The 21,967-nt window shown below is 38.2% G+C and overlaps 1 protein-coding gene across 5 annotated transcripts in view; it reads left to right on the top strand.

Moving 5' to 3' along the window:
* Positions 1-21,578, top strand: part of CHRM2 (cholinergic receptor muscarinic 2) — a 136,737-nt gene extending 115,159 nt beyond the window's left edge. For 3 of the 5 annotated variants that reach the window (XM_059711889.1, XM_059711886.1, XM_059711887.1), the window contains 2 exons: positions 15,689-17,132; positions 19,282-21,578. In XM_059711889.1, the coding sequence (XP_059567872.1) occupies positions 15,736-17,132; positions 19,282-19,348 (1,464 nt within the window). In that variant the 5' untranslated portion in view covers positions 15,689-15,735 and the 3' untranslated portion in view covers positions 19,349-21,578. Of the gene's footprint in view, positions 1-15,688 lie in introns of all 5 variants that reach the window. The other 2 variants (XM_059711890.1, XM_059711888.1) reach the window with 1 other exon arrangement.
* The last annotated feature ends 389 nt before the right edge of the window (positions 21,579-21,967 follow it).

Genomic DNA, 21,967 nt, shown 5'->3' on the forward strand with positions numbered 1-21,967 from the left:
GATAAAACAGATAAAACCAGGAAATAGAATGGAAAGCCCCCCAGATAGACCTATGTTTACAGAAATATTTAGTAGATGATAGAATTAGATTTTCAAATTTTTGGAGAAAGTGTAAATTGTTTTTTATACTATTTGGAAAAAATAAATATTAAATTTATTCATACATTATCCTAAAATAGAGTCCATATAAATTTTAGTTTCACATATAAAAGGACGTTCATTGCACCACTGTTTGTTAGAGTGAAAAATTGGAAGTGACCTGTGTCACAAATCAGGATTGTTTAATTAAATTATAGTATGGCCACAAAACTAAATCTAAAGTACCCATTAAAATGATGCATTAGAAGATTATCTAATGTCATAGAAAAATGTCCATATTTATCTTTATTTGAAAATGTTTTAAGACAGTCAATGCCAAAGGTCATAAAAGTGGGAGTCTACAGGCCAAATCTGTCCATACACAGATGTGTTTTGCTCACTTTTCAGTATTTTATGATGTTGAGCCAACATTTAAAAATTGAGAGAATACACACAAAAACCGGATTTCCAGTGTAGCTTTACACTTCTGCATATCTGACGACTGTGCGTCCACATTCCCACCTCAGCTGGAGCTGCATGGTGAAGTAGCACCTGCCCAAGGCCTACCAGCCATGCAGCCTGCACACATGTTCACTTACCCCAACCTGCTTCTCTTACCTGCTCCATCCTCTGTCTGGCCCCAGGGAGACAATGGATGAATGTCTACCATCTGATCTAAAACCTTTAAAGTTTGCATGCATATGTAGGTGAGTGTATTTATTGCGTGCTCACATATGTATGTAGGAAGATATGCAACAAAATTTCAATGCCAATAGAAGTTCACAGGTATCTCCAACTATATTGTAAGGGTTTTGACAACAGGGAACAAGTCGATATTGTTCATTACTTTATCCCCTGAAGGTCACTAAAAGAAAATTATCTGTTGAATGGCCAAATAAAGAGGACAGTAGTTCTTGTTGGTCAGGTAGGAATGATTCTCCAAAATCTTTTTCTTGGAGGGTAGGTTTACTTTTCATAATGTTCTAATTTTGAAAATCAGAAAGAAAATTCGCAATACATTTTACTTTTCTGACGTCCACCGGCAGAGGAAACTTTGTAAGCAGAACAAGCTATATCATAAATCTCATGAGGTTTTTAAATAAAAAAAGAAAAACACACCATGTTTAACTGAGACTTTAGGCAGAAATCCCAGGCACTGAATTCTGCTCTATAACACAGAGCCTAATACAAGATCTGATTTATATGTGTCTGCTTTTGTAATTCTGTTTTAGATTCCGGGCCTCCAATGGAAAGCATCAAAATACCCCTCCTTACCCTTTGCAAATTGTTATACATCTCCAGCACACCCTCTCCAGAGAGCCCTTCTTGCAGGAATACTCAGGCAGCAATTAAAGTGATGCTCTACAGCCAGCATGCAAGCCACCGGATGACTATTTCTAGCCTGTCCACTAAATAAGTCCAGGATGAAATCACCAGCACAGAAGTTTCAGTTAATTGAGGAATCAGACAGCCAGAGAGATGAGGGCTGGCGAGAAAACACCCTTATATCCCAAGGACAGACCTTTGCTCTGACGTTGGAGAAAATGCCCAAATGAACTTGCAAGTAAATTGTTTTCCTTCTCTAATATATGAGCTCTTGCTTTAACGCTAAAGCCACTTCTTAATGAGCTGGTAGGTAAATATGAGCTAGATTGAGGGAATTAATTCATGCCTGTATGTTTTCAAGATTGCGATTGAAATGGAGATGCAGATAGCAATTTGAATCTAATTGTCAAGCTTGCACGGATGAAGGGTCACAGAGGGACGCTGAGCCAGACCAGGATATTGGGGGTGGGCGTCACGATGATAGTGACACAGAAAGCCAGCTGACACAAAGCCCAGATAGTATACTCGCCAAAGAGATGGAGCAGTTGGGAAAACACTGACGTAAGGCAGAAGTCAGTGAAGCCATCTCAGCCTCCCAATCAGCATTCTATGGATCCTAAGAGAAATGAAATTAGAATCCTAGACACGTTTAGAATTCAAAGAGTCGTTCGAGTCGCACTGCTGGAGGACAGTGATCAATCGCAGGGGGGCCAAACCCTCTCCTGGATGAGGGTGCAGATAAGTTAGCCTCAGAGACCCTGTCTTTGCAGGACTTCAGACCAACACGGTGGTTTCAATACACACAGGTCTGCTTGGGAAATGGAGTGAGTGCAATGGGGATGTGTCTGCTGTTCAGATGCCAGAAATCCCAAGGAAGATACCATCTTGGATAATTAAACATGTTGTTTTGGGCATGAAACAAATTCAAAATAAAAACCTCTTCCAGAGAGCGCCCCTCAGTTCCTACATTAAAAAAGAAAACACACACATACAGTGGACTCAGGAGGAAAAAACTATAGGACCAGCCACTGGCAGCTAAAAGCTATTAAAGTAGATGGTCTGTGTGATTCGTTCAACTGCCCAGCTCACTCAGTGTCACCCAAATATGAGAGTGAACCCGTCACTTAGATAAATTGATAATTTGGGGGCTGAGGCTTATTTCCCTTGGTAGGTTTGTTTAATTTAGTCATTAAATTGTTCCATGAACATTATTTTAGGTTCACAGTCCTCCCTTTTCCCATTTATTTGTTTTTCATCGTATAACCTAGAAATGCAGAGCATTTGAGTCATCATTCATAAGGCCATTTACTATTCCTCATCCTTCAAAAATGTATTAGTAGTTAATCAGAAGCCATACATGACACATGTCTGCTCTGGATATCTATAGTCTAAGGCTATTCGTTCTGTGTAACAGGATTTGTAAAGAGAACACATAATACATAGCACATGCCCCCTTCCCAATATGTACACTGCCACTGTCTGGCAACTGGGGATTCATTTCTGACTAATGTTAGTGAACAGGAAACAATTATTACCAAATGTGTTATAAACTTGTACAGAGTAAAAAGTGGTGTTTACTTGAATGTAAGGTTTTGACTTCATGATTTGTTGTTGTATGGAATAAGTAGAGAAAATCTATGTGATTGCTGTGAGCTTAAGAAATTCAAGAATGTACTTTCTAAATAACAGAACATAGTCAAACAACAGTTCAAACAGAGCTATTGTACCTTCAACAATTTTACAAACTGTAAAAGTAATTCCCTTCCCTCTCCTGCTTTCACCCTAGCCAGAGATAATTTTATGCTTTTACTTATGAACTGGGAGTATTGGTTTAAATCCCTTTGTGAATATTATTTCATTTAATTATTGAAATGGATCTGCTGAGCAGGTGTTTTTACCATGATGGGAAAGCTTACTCTTTTTTAAAAAAATATATTTTATTGATTTTTTACAGAGAGGAAGGGAGAGAGATAGAGAATTAGAAACATCGATGAGAGAGAAACATCGATCAGCTGCCTCCTGCACATCTCCTACTGGGGATATGCCCGCAACCCAGGTACATGCCCTTGACCGGAATCGAACCTGGGACCTTTCAGTCCGCAGGCCGACGCTCTATCCACTGAGCCAAACCGGTTTCGGCAGGAAAGCTTACTCTTGGAGAATTTAGAAACTTACTAAACATTTGGAGTGGGTTTATGAATCCACACTGGGGTTTGGGGTTGTCAAAGGGAAGATACTTAAAACAACTCATGGTTGCAAGATTGGGTCAAGCCTGGACTAAATCCAGAGAGAGACCGTGATTCAGGCAATGAGGATGGTTGATTTGAAATTGAAATCCAGTTAAAGATTCTGGTCTATGAGATGACTCGATGCCCGCTCAGTTGAAGTTGTTGATAGTTATTACAGTTTCTGACTTTGAGTGGTCTTCCCTGACATAGAGTTCTTAATCTCCATTATTCCTGGAGTTCTTTGCCAAACCCTGCCTTCCTCAGACTCAACGGATAGCCTTTAGGAGGTTTCCTAAACACCCTGTTCCTTGAACTCTCCAAAATGAATTGAATCTTCTCTCATCCTTAACTCCTTTCCTTCCGTTTGCAAGATTAACTCTGTGGCCATTTGTACCCTCGTGTTCTTTGGTTATCATTTTTCCTGCTTCCTCAAGCACATGCCTCACCAATGCTATTTATTGCTCTTAAATATTTAGGTCACTGATCATGTTTTCTCCTCTTCAACTTAAGCAGTTTTTATTTTTTTTTTTTAAAAAAAAAAAAGAAATTTAGTTACATATTTTAAAGGCTTTCCATAATCTACTTTTCCTTCAAATTATCTTTCTTTTCCTACTTCGTTTTACCCTCAAATTACAAAATAAGAGACTGTCTGTCTTATCCTCCCATCCCTGAGCATGTAGAAAACTCATTTGATGATTTCTTATTTACTGGCTTTTATATTAGAAAATTTCCATTTTATTGAAAGTAATTAATAAGTTTCTAATTCATTTAACCTCAATGTGTGAAAATACTTTCTGGCTTCTGTAAATCCACTGAGTGTTTTAGCCATTTAAAGGTTTGTTTTGTGTGAGAAGGAATGTGCAGGTCATACTAAGGGTAAAGGAGCTAGCTATAGGTTGGGTATTAAAAACTTGGTTATAAAACTTGGATTTATAGCTAAACAGAAATGAAACTTTATTCAAGTGGCTCCCAATCTTTATTTCTAAAATCACATTTTGGAAATTTGAGGATGTAGTGGGCATTGTTCAAAACATAATGAAAAACCTCCCCACCCCACTTCAACATCCCTGCCCCCACTATGCCTGATTTTGGTATTTCTGGAGCCTGGCTAATTTCTCCTTAGGGCTGCACCATTGTGACTTACTGCTTGGTGCATGACGTCACTTGTCATTTGTTATGTTAATAACACTACCAAAAAGAAAAGGACAACATGGAGCAAAGCGAGGGAAGCTGTCACCTTCCGGCTTTATAGGAGGCTTTGAAAGCAACCAAACAAGGGAAGAGCCAGAAGCAGGCAGCTCACAAGTTACATTCCTGAGCGCAGACACAGAGCTGAGGATGTTTTATCAAGAACAGAGACTCAGAGGCGGCCTACAAATGAGTCTGCCCTTGGAACACTTTGGCTGAGTGTTCACATCCCGATAGCCACCCATAATCCAGAGTGAAGAGTGATGGAGAGATGAATAGACCTCATATCCAGGCTTAGGATGAGAACTGGCTGATAGCCCAATGGAGAGGGCCTGCTCAGCAGGCTGTGGTGGGCCATCTGATCCCCAAATACAGTAGGTGCTGTTGGAGGTCGGCTCCAGCCGGGTCATGACCCTGGGATTCTCAGATGATGAGGCTATGCCTGCTGTCCATGGAATTGTATTTCCAGGTAAATATTTTGTAATAATCATATCTTAAAGTTAAGTTTCTTCCGGCCAGTCATGGCAAAAGCATACATGACATTAGAGATTGAGAAACTGGCCTTGTGTGGTGGTTCCTTAAACAACCTATGTTATTTCTTACATGCTACGCTCACTGAAAATAGGATGGGTGAAGGAGGCAGTGAATAAATATGGAGAAGATAAGGATTTGCATAAAGAGATTGGAGAATTCAAGAGAAGGTTAAGCAAGTAAAAGCCTAAAATAACTCACTCAAGAAATCAGTTTGGCATGATGAATACTCTATATTTTTTGTTGTTGTTATAAGATATTTACTTTCAGTGAGCAAACTGCTAAGATGAAATTTTAAAAATAGTTGTTTCTTTGAATACTTCACTTAAAGTGATTTGGTAAAAGTAAATCACATTAATTGCATGCATATTCATAGACTATATGGCCACACTGCTCTGAGCATTCACAGTTTGACATGGAATGGAATTTTGCTGTTTTTGTATTTGTTAATAATAAGTCTCAGCTAACATGTAAGTATAGATTTGCTAAATAATCTTTCTTGGATGTACAGTAAGAATTTTGAATGGGGAAGATTACTTGTCTATAACCTTCTGACCTTTGGTTAAGAAGAACATTAGTTACTAATTTTTAGATTGAAGTTTTTTTTAAGTTTAGATTGACGTTTCTTACCATCTCAGCTTAAGAATCAGAATATCATAGAATGATCATGGGGTTTTCCAAATCCTTAAGATGAATGGAAGCAAATAATAAGTGACATAAAATAGATCCAAACAAAATAAAAATTGCTTCAAATTACTTCCTTATTTTCTTGGGAGGAATACAGAATGCATATTTCATTCCCTCTTCTTTCTTTTTTTTATTTTTTATGTTCTATTTGTTGGTTTAAACCATTTTTAAAATGATAATGAAGTTAATAATAATGACTACTTAATGAGCATCTGCTAGGAGCCTTGTGTATTGCATATTTTTTAAAAAAATCCAAATGATAAATTTTATTCTCCTCAATTTTTTAGATGTAGAAAGTGGGTCAAAAAAATTTAAGTTCACACAACCAGTAGCTAGCAGAGATAGGTTTGAGTCTCAAGTTTAACTCCAAGGCTTTATCGACTACATCCAGAGACCCATCCATATTATCTATACATAAAAAATCCTAAGTGACCTTTCAACTGTTCGCCCATTTGACCAGTAGCTATGAACTGCACTGACCACCAGGGGGCAGATGCTTAACATACAAGGCATGGGAACACGGAACAGACTGATGAATCTCAGAGGGAAGGGGGTTGAGGGGAGGGTGGGAATCAGGCCAAAACCAGCAGTCTGACATTCCCTGAGGGGGTCCCAGATTGCAAGAGGGCACAGGCCAGGCTGAGGAACCACACTGATGCACGAATCCATGCACCGGGCCTCTAGTCTGTGTATAAAGGTTACAGAAAGTAGAGCTAGATCATCCTTATGGAAGAAGGAGGCCAGTCATGCTAATATGTCTTACAGAAAATATCAAGCCTGCTGGACCTTTACTGCTCTCCCCCTCAAGAAGAAATGACATTTCATGGGAAATTTTCCTTGGACTATTAGCTTCCTAAGAGCAGAGCCATTCTTTATTCTCTTCCTCAGTGTGTTATCATTCCTTCTTCCTGAGCCAGCAGGCTTGGCACATATTCCACACAGTAATGGTTAGTTGAAGGAATCCAGGGCACATTTGCTTAGTTCCCTATTTCTTTTCACTTTTCATTGTTTTGGAGATTAATTATTTATAGAGTCCTACCTTAATGAGTTCTCTTAGAGAACTAGCTACATATATTTTTGTCCCAGTAGATAATATAAACTAAAACTGTTGTGCTGATGATACACTGTGTTTGAAGGAAAAAACATCCTGCCTAACAGATTTGTGCTCAAGTCTTAATCCAGTCACAGTCTATCTGTTTGACTTTCTTCCTTATCATGCATTATTTAAGTAAAGACATTATATTTACATAGATCTATAATGTGAACTGCTCAAAGTTTAGCTACTTTGTACCAGATGACATGGTGGAGTATATAAACTGTATTAGGGATATTCACATGATATAAGTCAAGAAGAGAAGTGCTACTTTTGTCTTAGCTTTCATACTGGGCTCAGTCAATGTGGGACCTCCCTCATGAGGAAAGATAAAGATCAAGCGTTGTAATTCTAGTTCAGTCTGAATGAGAGGTCTGATTTTTCAAAATGTTTGGAGCGTCTGAAGGTGAGGAGGAGGTAAGGTATTTAAATAGGTTTGAACTAATGGTGTTGGAATAGGAAAAGGGAGGGAAGTGGAGAAAAAGAGGTTAGGGTGGCATTTGATGGCATATATTATATATCTTAAATTACATTGTGATTTCCTTGTGACTTATCACCAAGAAAGTCATTATATTTCCAGCAGGTAAGAGAACTGACTTTCCAAATTTACCACATAAAGTTCATCATTCTCTCCAACCAACTTGCTTTATTTTAACTCTAAATTAGTGCTTTAGATACAAAAATCTTTGCTGAGTTGATGTAGCTTTTTATGTTCCATCATCTCAATTGCCATTAGATCATTTGGTAAAGACTTTAATCTTCTCCAGGCTCTCGTTTTTCAAGTTTTCGTGGGCTAACACTATGGTCATTTTGCTCAGTTCTAGAAATAGGCTGCAATCAGACACTGAGGAAACAATCATTTTGTCTTTCGATTGGAAACAATAAAAATAGTTGCTGCTTATTACTCTCTACACTTCATTACTATTTTATTTTTATATCCTCATTGAATCTATATGAATCATAAGTATATGAGGCCTGTGTCATTTCTGTCATTGAAAAGTCAAAAGACCCAAGATTTAGCCCTATAGAGATGAATTCCTTTCTTGGTACTCTATTCCTACATTCTAGGAATCATTACCAGAAGAACGATGGTGTCTATTACGCTTATATTTATGGGTGCATTAGTTTTAAGACGTGATAACCGGGAATATTATGTCTACAAACACAGTTCACTTACCTTTACTTTTCATATGTGTATTTTTATGAAGAGCAACACATGCATTGATTTATTTTTCCTTTCTCTCCATAAGCCGTGCAACTTTATGTAAAGACATGCTTAAAATAAATATAGATTCTTAAATACAACTAAGTTTTCTTTTCTTCACTTAACTGTTATAGATGTGTTATCTAAATGTGTATTTTCTTTATACTCAGAAGAAGGAATGTCACTTCTCTGTGCACCTCCTAATCGTTTCACAACTTCTGATCCTATATATTCTGAACTACTCCAGGCTATTCTTCAGAGGAAAAAATATTAACTTACTCTTTTTAGCTTATCTTTGGGGCTAAAATGATTTTCATTCCTCTTTTCAAAATTGTCCTGGATCTACTACTCAAAAAAGTTCCACGTGGCCTTGTGCTCTGTCTCAGCATCCAATGGAAGGCACCTGCACCATTGAAAAGGATGCATTGTTTGGAATTGCTCAGCTCCTCTAGAACAATGGCTTTTATTCTAGAATTTTTTTTTTATCAAAGTCATAACAAGCCTCAATCCCTCTGCAAATTTGATAATTTGATTCACATGTTTAATTCAAAGCAATGAATTAACTAATTTAGAGTTATTAAACCAGCAGCCTGCCGACTTGAGGAAGAAACAAAACAAAATTTAAAAAGCCGACTATACAAATTTCCAACTTCTCAAGACGGTAAGAAAGACACAGACATTGACTCAAATACAGCTGCCAAATCACATATAAGTTTCAGCAGCTCTCTGAGGATGGCTTCCATTTCCTTTTCATGCCTCTTCCTTGTGAGGATGTAACAACCTTTAGACGGAGGGCCTGCTCTACTTCAGCTCCATTTGGCCAGAGCGCCCTAGTTAGTCAGCATCATTGACTAGATATGTGCACCATCAATATGGGAGATCTGTCAGATCCCTGATACTGAAAAGGAAGGGTCCTGTAATGCTTACTCAAATGAATTTCATTTTTAAACATCAAAGGAATGGTTTCTTTCAGATGGTGCTTTGTTTATAATTGTCCAGGCCTCTTTTTTTGTGAGCGGGAGATGTATTGTGTGCAAAAGTAACTAAAATGGGCCACAGACAAGGACACAAGGACACGGCTACTAGTTAAATCATTTTTAGGTCTCTTTCCTTCTTTTTCTAGAGTAAGTAGTATTTATGATGTGTTTTGAAAAAGGAAAGAGATAGTTCGGCAAACGTGGAGTGGAAGTTTGTCGAGTGTCATGAAGAATAGTCTTAACCTTGACAGGCAGCCAATATTATGAATATGTTTACATAATAATAAGGGCTTGGGAATTCATTAAGATTTTCACACTGAAAAAAATTACGAATTCTCTTGTGTTGGTACTAACATGGGGAGCAAATTGCTGCTTCAGTCACTTTCACTCTTATTTATCATTTATTTTTACATTTTTCCTTTTTTAACAAAAAGTGCAACTTATGTAAAGTGCATAAGCCTTACATATACAGCTTGATAAATGTGATGGGTTTTTATTGTGGCTTTCTTTGCTCAAATACTTTACATAGTGCATATCTGGTAAAGCCTGCAATTGTGTTGCAATTTCCTAAATGAGAAAAACTGCCCATTGCTTCCAGAATACTTTCACCACATCTTTTTAGATATAATTAAAAACTCAGTGGAGGTGAGTCAATGGCTAAGTCTCATTCTGTGTTTCTGAACCTACAGGTTGTCAGTCTCCATGCACTAGAGTAGATGCTTACCATCAGTCTATGGGACTCTCCTGAGAACAAACTATAGTACAAAACCTTGAAAACAGAGTTTAAAAATTATATATATATAGACACACAAATATGTCACACACAAGCGAATGTTGAGAGGAAGGAGAAAAAGAAAAGAGAGAAGATTCATATATTTAGGAAGCCTTCTATATTTACTTCACTCCAATTTGACCAGACTTGTTCCATGGACTCTTATCCTTGGCACTTGTCATTATATTGGTCCAGAGTTGTTTTGGGGTACCTGGGAATTTCCTCAGCAACATGGGTCTCCCCTAGAGTATAAGCTCCTTGTGGACAAGAATGTGCTCTATTTTATGTGGTCATCCATTCCTCCTTTGCTTCCATCCTCCTCAGCCCTTGAAGGCATATAAAGATTGTAAGGATGTCTTAGAACAGGGGTCCTCAAACTATGGCCCGCGGGCCACATGCAAATACAAATATTGCATTTGTTCCCGTTTTGTTTTTTTTACTTCAAAATAAGATATGTGCAGTGTGCATAGGAATTTGTTCATAGTTTTTTTTTTAAACTATAGTCCGGCCCACCAACGGTCTGAGGGACAGTGAACTGGCCCCCTGTTTAAAAAGTTTGAGGACCCCTGTCTTAGAATGAAGAAAGTAACAGAAAAACCTCTGATTTCCTAGCAATATCTCTACTGCTCCCTGTGGCCACCACGCCCACCCATACAACTGCTCTTTGAGTGAGATTCAGGAGCTCATGCAAAAGCTCTCTATATGTACAGTAGCTCATAATGTGTTGCTTAGCTCAAAGGAAAACCTGATTTTTAAAAAGTGTACATTTACTTCATTTCTGCCTGATGTCAAAATATCACTAATGTCAGCTATCAGAGTTGCAAGGTGTCGTGAGCCCCAGGACAGAACTCTGTTATTTTTAAGTAAAATTGAAAGCCACTCATATGAGTCATCTATACTAATAATAGAGGAATATGCAAATTGTCCAGGATGCTGTCACAGTAACGACCAGACAGCAGGCTGCGTGGGGCGACCAGGCTGGCAGGAGGGTTAGTGAGGGATGACAAAATGACTGAATAAGCAGGCTGCCTGGGGCGACCAGGCCGGCAGGAGGGTTAGTGAGGGACAACCAAATGACTGAACAGCAGGCTGCGTGGGGTGACCAGGTTGTCAGGGTGGGGCAGTTGGGGGTGACCAGGCTGGCAGGGGGGCAGTTGGAGGTGACCAGGCCAGCAGGGAGGGGCAGTGAGGGATGACGAGGCTGGCAGGGGGGGAAGTTAGGGGTGATCAGGCTGGCGGGGGGGGGGGGAGTTAGGGGCAATCAGGCAGGCAGGCAGGTGAGCAGTTAGGAGCCAGTGGTACCAGATTGTGAGAGGGATGTCTGACTGCCAGTTTAGGCCTGGGGATCAGGCCTAAACTGGCAGTCGGACATCCCCCGCGGGGTCCCGAATTGGAGAGGGTGCAGCCTGGGCTGAGGGACCCCCCAACCCCCACCTCCTTGCATGAATTTCATGTACTCAGCCTCTAGTCATAATATAAGCAAACTGTGTTACCCTCTATTGCATCAATATCAAAACTGTGTGATGAAACCTTCCTTCAGAGAAGGGGAGTTGGCTCCCCAAGACTTCCTTAAAATGTTTCTCCCCAAGTCTCTTTCCTTCCTTTTTCTCTCCAACATCATTGATGACAGGAGTGACTGGTCACTGATGTAAGAATAATCTCAAAGCTTAATAAATACCAGCACCAAAGCTGTTTATAAATTAGTGGAATTAATTGGATCTTTAGGAGTTCTAAAACAGAATATAGAATATAACGTCAGTGGTTATCTCTTTCATTATATAAAATTAAAAATAAACTTCATTTGCTGCCTAATTGGCAATAATGCTATGCAAATTTACCACATCTCACTCTTCGGGCAGAGGAGAGATAATGGGTAAGACTCCTAGACTATCACACCTAGCTCCTCAGTAGGTATAGTCTCACTTCCAGTGGCAGTCTGCTCTTTTACTTTATCACCTTTTTTTCATGGTTTCTCTAGTAGTTGTATTTTGTATTGAAAACTAGATATCTAGGCATAATATTGTTGAAGTAAACTTTTAATTATCTCAGGACAGAGTGTACTTTTTAGCCCTTAAATACACAGTTTAAAAGCTATTATGACCCTTATTTATTCTATCAGAATTTCAGGCAACACTGGTGAGGCTGATAATTTTTATCCCTAGTGTCTGCTCAACAAGTAGGCTGCTTCTTAGAGATCAATGCCTGAAAGGGATAGGCAGAGAACACCCAGAACACCCTGCCATTTTTGGTAATGTATTCGAGTAGCAGCAGAAATCAGAATACTATACAAAGTATATACACACCAAAATTATATCTTAAAAACAAAAGTTAAATAAACATATATAATCATAAATTCAACCTCATTGGAATTCCTCTTAATTTCTTGTTCTGAAATTTTGTTATACAATTACATATCCGGATTCCAATTGTTATCAATCATGAATTCCTTTTGTCCCGATTTTTCTTATTCTTCAAAGAACTTTAAAAACAGTGAATCAGATTTTGTGTCATGGTCTGGTGTAGTGGAAGAATCATGGCCCTAAGAATCAGGTACTACCAGGTGCTTGCCAGCTATTTGATTATTGCCATCTCTAAAACTGAAAAGGATACTTCTTTTCAGGGTTGTTGTGAGAATTCAATATATTAAAGAGCAAAAAATTCTATCACTTAAGTTATTCATGTATTGATAAATTTTTATTAGTGTATTACATTGTGGGTACATCTATGAAGTGATCATTATGTATCTGGCATCTTGCATGACTTGGGCAGAGTGTGGAGAAATTTTATATTTTTTAATTTAATTTCCACTGTGTATCTAAATACATATCCAAATTTTTAAAATCATTTTAATTAGGATTCTCTCTGGAACTTCATAAAAATGTTACTGTAAATGTTTAGAATGTTTATGTGATTGATTTGAATATTTGTGTTAGAGGTTACATATCAATTCACAAGGTGATATATTTTTATGATGATTGCTTTTAGGAAAATGTTTATATTAAATGTCATATATTTTAATGTGCAGAACACCATTTACTAACCCTGTGTCTTGTTGTGAATATTTGCTGCCCAAAGTCACAATTTTAGCCTAGGCACAAAGATCCTGTGCTGCCTAAACCAAAGACCCAAATTTAAGTTGGGGCAGAGGGCTTGTCATGGCAGTCAGAGGGTGAATACTTGGAGCACACACTTGCTGCTGGGTCCCTCAGACAAGCAATAAATATTTAAAGCAGCATCTGGAGTTAGGCACAGGGGGTTTGAATCTCAGATAACTAAATTGTTTTATTTTTAGTTTAATGCTTGTAAAAAAAAGAATATAATAATAATACAAATCACCTCAGGAGTTTCTGTGAAGAGTAATCATGTTCTGTATATATTCATTATTATCAATATTATTGTCATTAACAATTCAAAATTATTGATAATTTAATATCATTAATAATGATAATTTAGTATTGCCTCTATCGCTACACCCCACAGTGAATCTATGTCATAAACACACACACACACACACACACAATTTTTTCTTAACTGTTAAAAAAGGTAATTAATCTGTACACATTTAACAACTATGAATATTAAGAACATTTATTTAATGCTTAACATTTATAGATCATGGTTCAGAGACATTATCTCACTTTGATCCTTACCTCTTAGAGTCTAGAAGAAAAATCATTATCATTATCCCTGTTTGAGAGAGAAATAAAATTAAAGTCCATGGAAGTTAAGTGACATGATCAGACTCATACAGCTAGTCATTAAGAATAGATATTAGCACCCACAACTTTGCAAGAATAAATATAGGAATTCAAGTACTGAAAGCTAAAGGCAGGGGATTTTTTTTATCATAAGTTTCTATAGTACTTTTGGGACTTAGTCATAAATTAACATCATAAAATTCCGAACCGATTATTATATACTTGCCATAGTAAGATGTTGAGTCTTCTGAAGGTCATCTTCATTGTTTGGTCTGTTGTGACTGTGTTATTTCATAAATGATGTACCTATTATTGTTTTAATAAGGCCCTCTGATGCCACACCAGAAGTAAACCTTTTATAGAAATGTAAATAGCAGAGGCGGCAAGAGGTTGACAAGAGGTTGACAAAAGGAAACTTGTTTTTTCTGGAAGAACAGTCTTCACATAGCTTGTGTATCACAAGCGGGGAAAGGAATGCCATCCTTCTAACACTGTGCTTGCTTCTAAGTGAAATGTTTTTCATTTTTACAGATAGCGCTAACAGAAACAAGTAAATATTACAACCAAAAATTTAGAGGCTCTGATAACAACTAAGTATGTTAACATTTACTATGTTCTACCAGAGTAATAATTCCACATGCCTCAAAAGGAACTTGCCTCTCTAGTAATCAGAAAAATACTCATTAAAACCAAAAGCTATACTTTACTTCTCTCAGGTTGGCAAACATTAGGAAGATGCATAACAATTGTCTGAAGGTTATTGAGAGACAGGATTGACCTGATCAGGGTAGGATCTGCAGCCACCCTCCAGGAGAACAGTATAGGGGTCCTCAGAAGAAAGCTTATACCCTGACCTGATGAAGTGCTCTCACTCTTGGCATGTCCAATAGGGAAATTCATATGCAAGTCCATGACATGTTGTAAAAATTTTCATTTCAAAACCATGTCAAGCAATTTGAGGCAATCTTCATGCCATTTACTAGAGAAATGTATAAGGAAAGAATGTCATGATGTGCTCACTATGGAATTAGAAGCAATACATTTGAAATAGCTAGAACAAAATAGAAACATAGTATTGAGAGTAATTTGAAAAATAAAACATTCAAAAAATTGATACAATCGTATCAATATATCTATAATAATAAAAGCATAATATGCTAATTACACTGGACATCCTCCCAGACGAAGTTGGGTTCCGGGTGCCAGAGGGAAGCTGGTGCTGGAAGCCGGGGGAAGGAAGGCCTACTTTTGCATGAATTTCGTGCATTGGGCTTCTAGTATTTTAATAAATAACTTCCTTGCAGTATGTGGAATATTAGAAATGCTAATATGTGATACTGACTGCAAGTGTAAAACAGAAGTCAAGGAAATGATACTTCTTGGGTGAAGTGTATTGGTTAATAAAGTGTTATTATATTATCTTTATTATCATTATTAGTCTTATAAAAAAGTTGTAGAGCTACCAGGTGTAAAGGAGTTATTGACTATAAAAGTCACAACTCAATATTATAAGTTTTATGCTTTCTTCCATAATTTTGTCCATATCCGAAACTTCTTGATGCTTTGTAAAGTTTTCTATAAATTTTGGTTTATTTAGTTCAGTTCATGAACATTATGCTCAGTTTACTTGATTGATGATAGAGGTAGATAGATAGATCGATAGATAGATAGATGACAGACATATTCTTATCTAGATATGATCACATTGAAAACATTATCAGACTTTAAATACATTGCCAGCCTGAAAGTATCTTTTGAATCATCTTTTTAATTGGGGCAGGTAGGTACAATAAACAGGTAGGAAAAAAGAAGGATTTGGGTAAATGTGGTTCAAAAAGAAGATATCTGATATATTTTAAAGCAATGTTTATATTATATTCGTTAATTTTATTCTATTTTCTTACAGGTTTAGATGTTTATTTGGCTACTTGGCTACTGATTAGAGAACACAAAATGAATAACTCAACAAACTCCTCTAACAATGGCCTGGCTCTGACCAGTCCTTATAAGACATTTGAAGTGGTCTTTATTGTCCTTGTGGCTGGGTCCCTCAGCTTGGTGACCATCATTGGGAACATACTGGTCATGGTCTCCATTAAAGTCAACCGCCACCTCCAGACAGTCAACAATTACTTTTTGTTCAGCTTGGCCTGCGCTGACCTCATCATCGGTGTTTTCTCCATGAACTTGTATACCCTCTACACTGTGATTGGCTACTGGCCTTTGGGACCTGTGGTGTGTGACCTTTGGCTAGCCCTGGACTATGTGGTCAGCAATGCCTCCGTGATGAATCTGCTCATTATCAGCTTTGACAGGTACTTCTGTGTCACAAAACCGCTCACCTACCCGGTCAAGCGGACCACGAAAATGGCAGGCATGATGATTGCAGCTGCCTGGGTCCTGTCCTTCATCCTCTGGGCTCCAGCGATTCTCTTCTGGCAGTTCATTGTGGGGGTGAGAACGGTGAAGGATGGGGAATGCTACATCCAGTTTTTTTCCAACGCTGCTGTCACCTTCGGCACTGCCATTGCAGCCTTCTACTTGCCAGTGATCATCATGGCCGTGTTATACTGGCACATATCCCGGGCCAGTAAGAGCAGGATAAAGAAGGACAAGAAGGAGCCTGCGGCCAGCCAAGACCCAGTGTCTCCAAGTCTGGTCCAAGGACGGATAGTGAAGCCAAACAACAACAACATGCCTGGCAGTGATGACGGCCTGGAACACCACAAAATGCAGAATGGCAAAGCCCCCAGAGAGGCGGTGACTGAAAACTGTGTCCAGGCGGAGGAGAAAGAAAGCTCCAACGATTCCACCTCCGTCAGTGCGGTCGCCTCCAACATGAGAGATGATGAAATCACCCAGGAGGAAAACACGGTTTCTACTTCCCTGGGCTATTCCAAAGATGAGAACTCTAAGCAAACATGTATCAAAATCGTCACCAAGACCCCAAAGGGTGACTCGTGTGCCCCGACTAACACCACCGTGGAGCTGGTTGGTTCTTCGGGTCAGAATGGAGATGAAAAACAAAACACGGTCGCTCGCAAGATCGTGAAGATGACGAAGCAGCCTGCAAAAAAGAAGCCCCCTCCTTCCCGGGAAAAGAAAGTGACCAGGACCATCTTGGCTATTCTGTTGGCTTTCATCATCACGTGGGCCCCCTACAACGTCATGGTGCTTATCAACACCTTCTGTGCGCCCTGCATCCCCAACACGGTGTGGACAATTGGTTACTGGCTTTGCTACATCAACAGCACTATCAACCCTGCCTGCTATGCCCTTTGCAATGCCACCTTCAAGAAGACCTTTAAACACCTTCTCATGTGTCATTACAAGAACATAGGCGCAACGAGGTAAAACATCTTCGGGACAAAGGAAGGTGGTCGCGGGGAACTTGGGAAGAAGAAGAGGGTGTAGTAAAAGAGCTAGTTTTAAAATCCCTGCCATTGCACTTTATAGTCTTATTATGGATGTGCAGTTAAGGAGCTCAAAAGTGACACTCATTTGTGCCTCTGCTCCAGTTTGGGAAGCTCTCACCTCATAAGCCCTGCCAATGGAGGAGCAATGAGACCATGAAAGCCGCGCGTTGAACATGTGGATTTAAGAATGCTCTACACTTTCTGTCTCTTGAAGAAGGGCTTCTGAATCTGCGATTTTATCAGTTTCTGCACAAGAAGAAGAATAACCTTGCTCCTTTTTTGTTGTTGTTCCCATGTATTTATACAAGTCAATGAAAGGCTACAGTTACAAGCTAACATGGAGACTTAAACATAAAGAAATAGACTTTATGCCATAGAGAAGTAAAGAAATAAAACCAAAAAGAGTGTAGAAACAACCTCAGAGTGCTAAGCATATATATATTACTCTTCTTTTCTTATGGTTTTACCTGGAGGGTTGCAATATTATAAATGCTTATTTTTTACCTTTGTTTTTCCTCACATCAAAAGAAAACAAACAAAAAGCCCAATGAGACCACATCATTATTTTTCTCGTTCTGGCATTTGTTTTTGTACTGTTCTACACTGTGTGAGGGCAAATTATAGAGGACTTGCACTAAACCAGAGACAGCCATGAAAAAGGGGCATTTCACCCCTGATCACTGTGTCCTTTGCATTTTTTTGGTGGTATAACAACCTATAAAGTTATAGTTCAGTTATGATCCTTTATAGGAAATGGTTTCACCAATCTGATTTTCTCCCAAACTAGCCTCTTATTTTAATAGAATAGTCTCCCTAATACATAAACATGTTTGAGAAGCCAAAGTTATTTTTTTAAAAAATTGAGGTTTTATCAAATTAAATAGTTGTCATTAAAGTTGGAGAAAGTTTACTGAGGCCAGGCAAATTTTCAGATAAGAAAATGGGCGGTTGAAAGGACATTCTGTTTCAACCTGAATCTGCCTGACCCGCATGTGAAATGCTAACGTGTAAAACATGAACTTCTGGCCTTTGTCAGCAGGAAGAACATGCTGCCTTTTTCACTTTGAATTCTGAATAGAATTAATATACTCCCGTGGCACCAGTGACCTCTGGGTCAATCCCAAGAAATTAAGACCTTCCCCTCAATGCTTTCTGAAAGCCAATATTCAGCTCATGAGGCTGTTTAGAACCACCCTATGATCCAATGGAGAGAAAAAAATGAGCAATTAAAAAACTTTTACTGAAACCATATATTCCTCATTCCTCAACTGTCATTTCTCCCTAAAAATTTTTAACTTCAAAATCCCATCAGTAATCCTTGTGACAGACATGTAGTGGATAACTTAAACAGGCCAGGTGAGCGCAGCAGAATCTGAAAGAAGAATGCAGTGGCTGTACCTGGGTCATTCTCACATGTCTCTAATACCAGACCATCAGAACGTCATGTCAGGAACTAATACCCAAACAGTGGCTTTGAAGAATCTTCTCCATGTAGATACTTTTTATTTGGTACCCCAAATAAATATATGATTATATTATTCATGATTTAACTAGTTATTTTCATTCCTCCTTTGTTTTACTATATTCACTGTAGTCTTCCAATTAGATTTTCTAAAGATGACTCAATCAATGGAAATAAAAGTTATAAAACTTTTTTCAAATTTCACAGTCTGCCTTTTAGGTTTATGGTCTTCATCTTGACCAGTTACATATCTATGTGAGCTGCATGACGACTAAATCAGTATTAGACATTAGCAACTTAGTTATTTTGTGTGACTTGCCTCATTGATGGCATCTCAACAATTTTGAGAGTTAACCAAAAAGCACAACACAATCAACAACAAAAAGAACAGCCAGGAAGAAGCAAATTGCCAACAATGTTTTAATTTAACTTTATAAAAAATAACTTCCTAGATGAATAACTTCAGTCATTCCCCCTCGCCGCCCCCCCCCCAAAAAAAAATCTTCCATGTATAAACACACAGCATCAGCTCAGACAGATTCCTTCACACTACAATGATGTCCATGTAAACATTTACATTTTAAATTAATATTTATTTGTATTTTATTTCATCAAATCCAGGAATAAATTGTGTGGAAGGAGCATCAAGCCAATAGAGTGTTTGGTTCCCTTTAAACAAAACAATTGACTGGCTGAAAGTGTCACTTACTAACTTGCACTACTATGGTGTAGATTCAGCTTTAGTGGAATGAACTCTTTGGATCCAAGGATTGAGGATTCCAGATTCTGGTCTCTTGTAAGCAACAATCCAGCTCACTTTGAGTTAAATTGCCTGTTATTCGCCATTGTCATCGCATCCTTCCCTTTGTTCCTTTTATTTTTGGTTTTCGCCACCTGTTATTGAAAAAGAGAGCATCAAGGATTGAAGAAAGGAATTAAAGAAAGGAATTGAAGATAGAATGAAACATCTTGGAAGTTTTGTCGACCGGAATAAAACAAATGGATAGAATACTGAAAATGGTAGATGCTTAGACAAATATTGAGACTGTATTCAAAGGTTTACATTAACTACTGCTGGATTTGTCTATTTCAGTGGCTTTCAACTGGGGATCAAGCCAATTTTGCCCCCCTCACAGGGGACATTTAATAATGTATGGAGACATTTTTGGTTGTCACAACTTGGGGAAGGGCTATTGGCATCTAGTGGGATAGAAGCCAGGGATGCCGCTAAACAGCTTACGTCAGATAGCCCCATCCACCTGCCCCAACTAAAAATTATGTGGCTCAAAATGTCAATAGTGCAGAAGTTGAGAAACCCTGGTCTGTTTCAAGGGATTCTAGAGCTTGCTTTGTATAAGTGGGAAAATAATCCTGTATCACTGTTAGAATATCAATGCAAATTACTCACCTGTTTGAAAAATATAATGCTTACCAATCGTGATTCAGACACACTATCATCCACTGAGTCCGGTGTATTTGTAATTCATAGATTGGGAACACAGGCCGCATCTACATGTCCAGAATCACCAGACCAGGCACATAGCACATTGTTTCCAACATCTTAGTGCCTGATTAGATTGCCACAGAATCCAGTCAATTGAGGTTTCAGTAGTTGGCCATTAAAATGGTTGTATTGATGTAGTCTGGAGCTAACATTTGTCCTTTCAAAAACATTAAGAGCCTCTTTCAGAAGCAGTATGATTCATCTCCTTTGTTTTCACTGGAAAGGTGCATATCTGTCAAGAATTTCTTCTCGTAGCAATAATGTAAATATCGCAGAGTGGTCTTATAAGAAGAGGAGATTAAATATGTGAAAATGCCAGGTCATTTCTTGAAGAAAAAAAAAGAGAGAGAGAGAAATGATTACCCTTTTACCAGTTCATCATTAATTTAATGGCAGATCCTGTGTTAAGACAAAATCTAGTAAGTCATTTTACATTTGTCCAAACCGATAGAATGTACAACACCAAGAAGGAACCCTAATGCTAACTATGGACGTTGAATGAAAAAAATTATGTGCCAATGTAGATTCAGCCATTATAACAAATGTACCACACTGATGCAGATGTTGACAGTGGGGGAGGCTGTGTGTGTGTGGGGACCAGAGGGTATATAAATACTCTCTGTACCTTTCGCTCAATGTTGTTGTGAACCTAAAACTGCTCTAAAAATAAAAGTACAATCTAAAATAATAATAATAATAATAAGTCACATGAGAGTAGCTTTCCAGCCTGGATGTGGAAGCTGGAGGTCCCACATACTCCTACTCTTTGTCCATTCACTGCTTTTTTATCCTGAAGATCTGATATTGGGGGAAATGGGAGTTCAAACTGATGACAATATACCTGTAGAGATGCAATCTACTTTTATTTTCTCCTACTTAGTTGACACTTGCCTTTTCCCCAGTTTGATAATATCCCTTTCAACAACCACAGCATTGGTGTTGCGAATAGATTAGGGAAGCACCCCAAACCAGATGACTTGTGCAAAGTGTATTTTCAGCATGTATATACAATACCATGCCTCTCCAATATGCTTCTCTTCAGAGGGTGCACGCGGCAGCATGAACTGTGTGCTTATTTAATGTATCTTCCTGGGATATGCTGTATGCTTAATATACATATTCTATAAATAAAGCAATGAAATGTATAATAGAAATACATATTTCTGTATGCAAATAAATATATTATCCACAAAATCTTAGTATGCAATATGGTATATGTTGCTTCAGAGTCACAAGGTAAGCTTTCATATGCCCACTTTTCAAAGAAAGGAGTGCTTGCTTTTGAAGGAAGAGGTGTAAGAACAGCCAAAATCCTACCCATATTAAGACTAAAATGTTTTATACTCTTTGAAAGCATGGCATTGATTTTAAATATCTCTTGAAAGAATATATTAATAAACCTTTGCTGGTGTCACCCCATGTTTCAACCATGCTTTTTGCTCCTCTCTGTCTGGCCTCTGACTAGAACCTTCCTGGCTGTTACAGTCCCAACAGCTGTGTTGATCTCATGTCTGATTGCCTGATGAGATTGCAACCAAGTCATTGACATACAGCTTTGCTCAACTCCAAAGTAACTGATTTTTGTCAAATAAAAACTAATCATCCCAGGAAGAAAGGATGACCTTCAGAATGGTTTGCATTCTGAAAACCAAGGTAAAAGTTGTGCAAGCACTATATTTTATAAACCACTCTTTCCAATACAACATCCCATACAATAACTCTTAGTGTAATGTTACGGTGCAAGTTTCTCCAAGAAATTGAAAAAGAGGTTTGTCTCTGTGTTCTACATTTTTTGCACAGCAC

This window comes from Myotis daubentonii, chromosome 10, assembly GCF_963259705.1.
Source record: "Myotis daubentonii chromosome 10, mMyoDau2.1, whole genome shotgun sequence".
In the NCBI taxonomy this organism is placed as follows: domain Eukaryota; kingdom Metazoa; phylum Chordata; class Mammalia; order Chiroptera; family Vespertilionidae; genus Myotis; species Myotis daubentonii.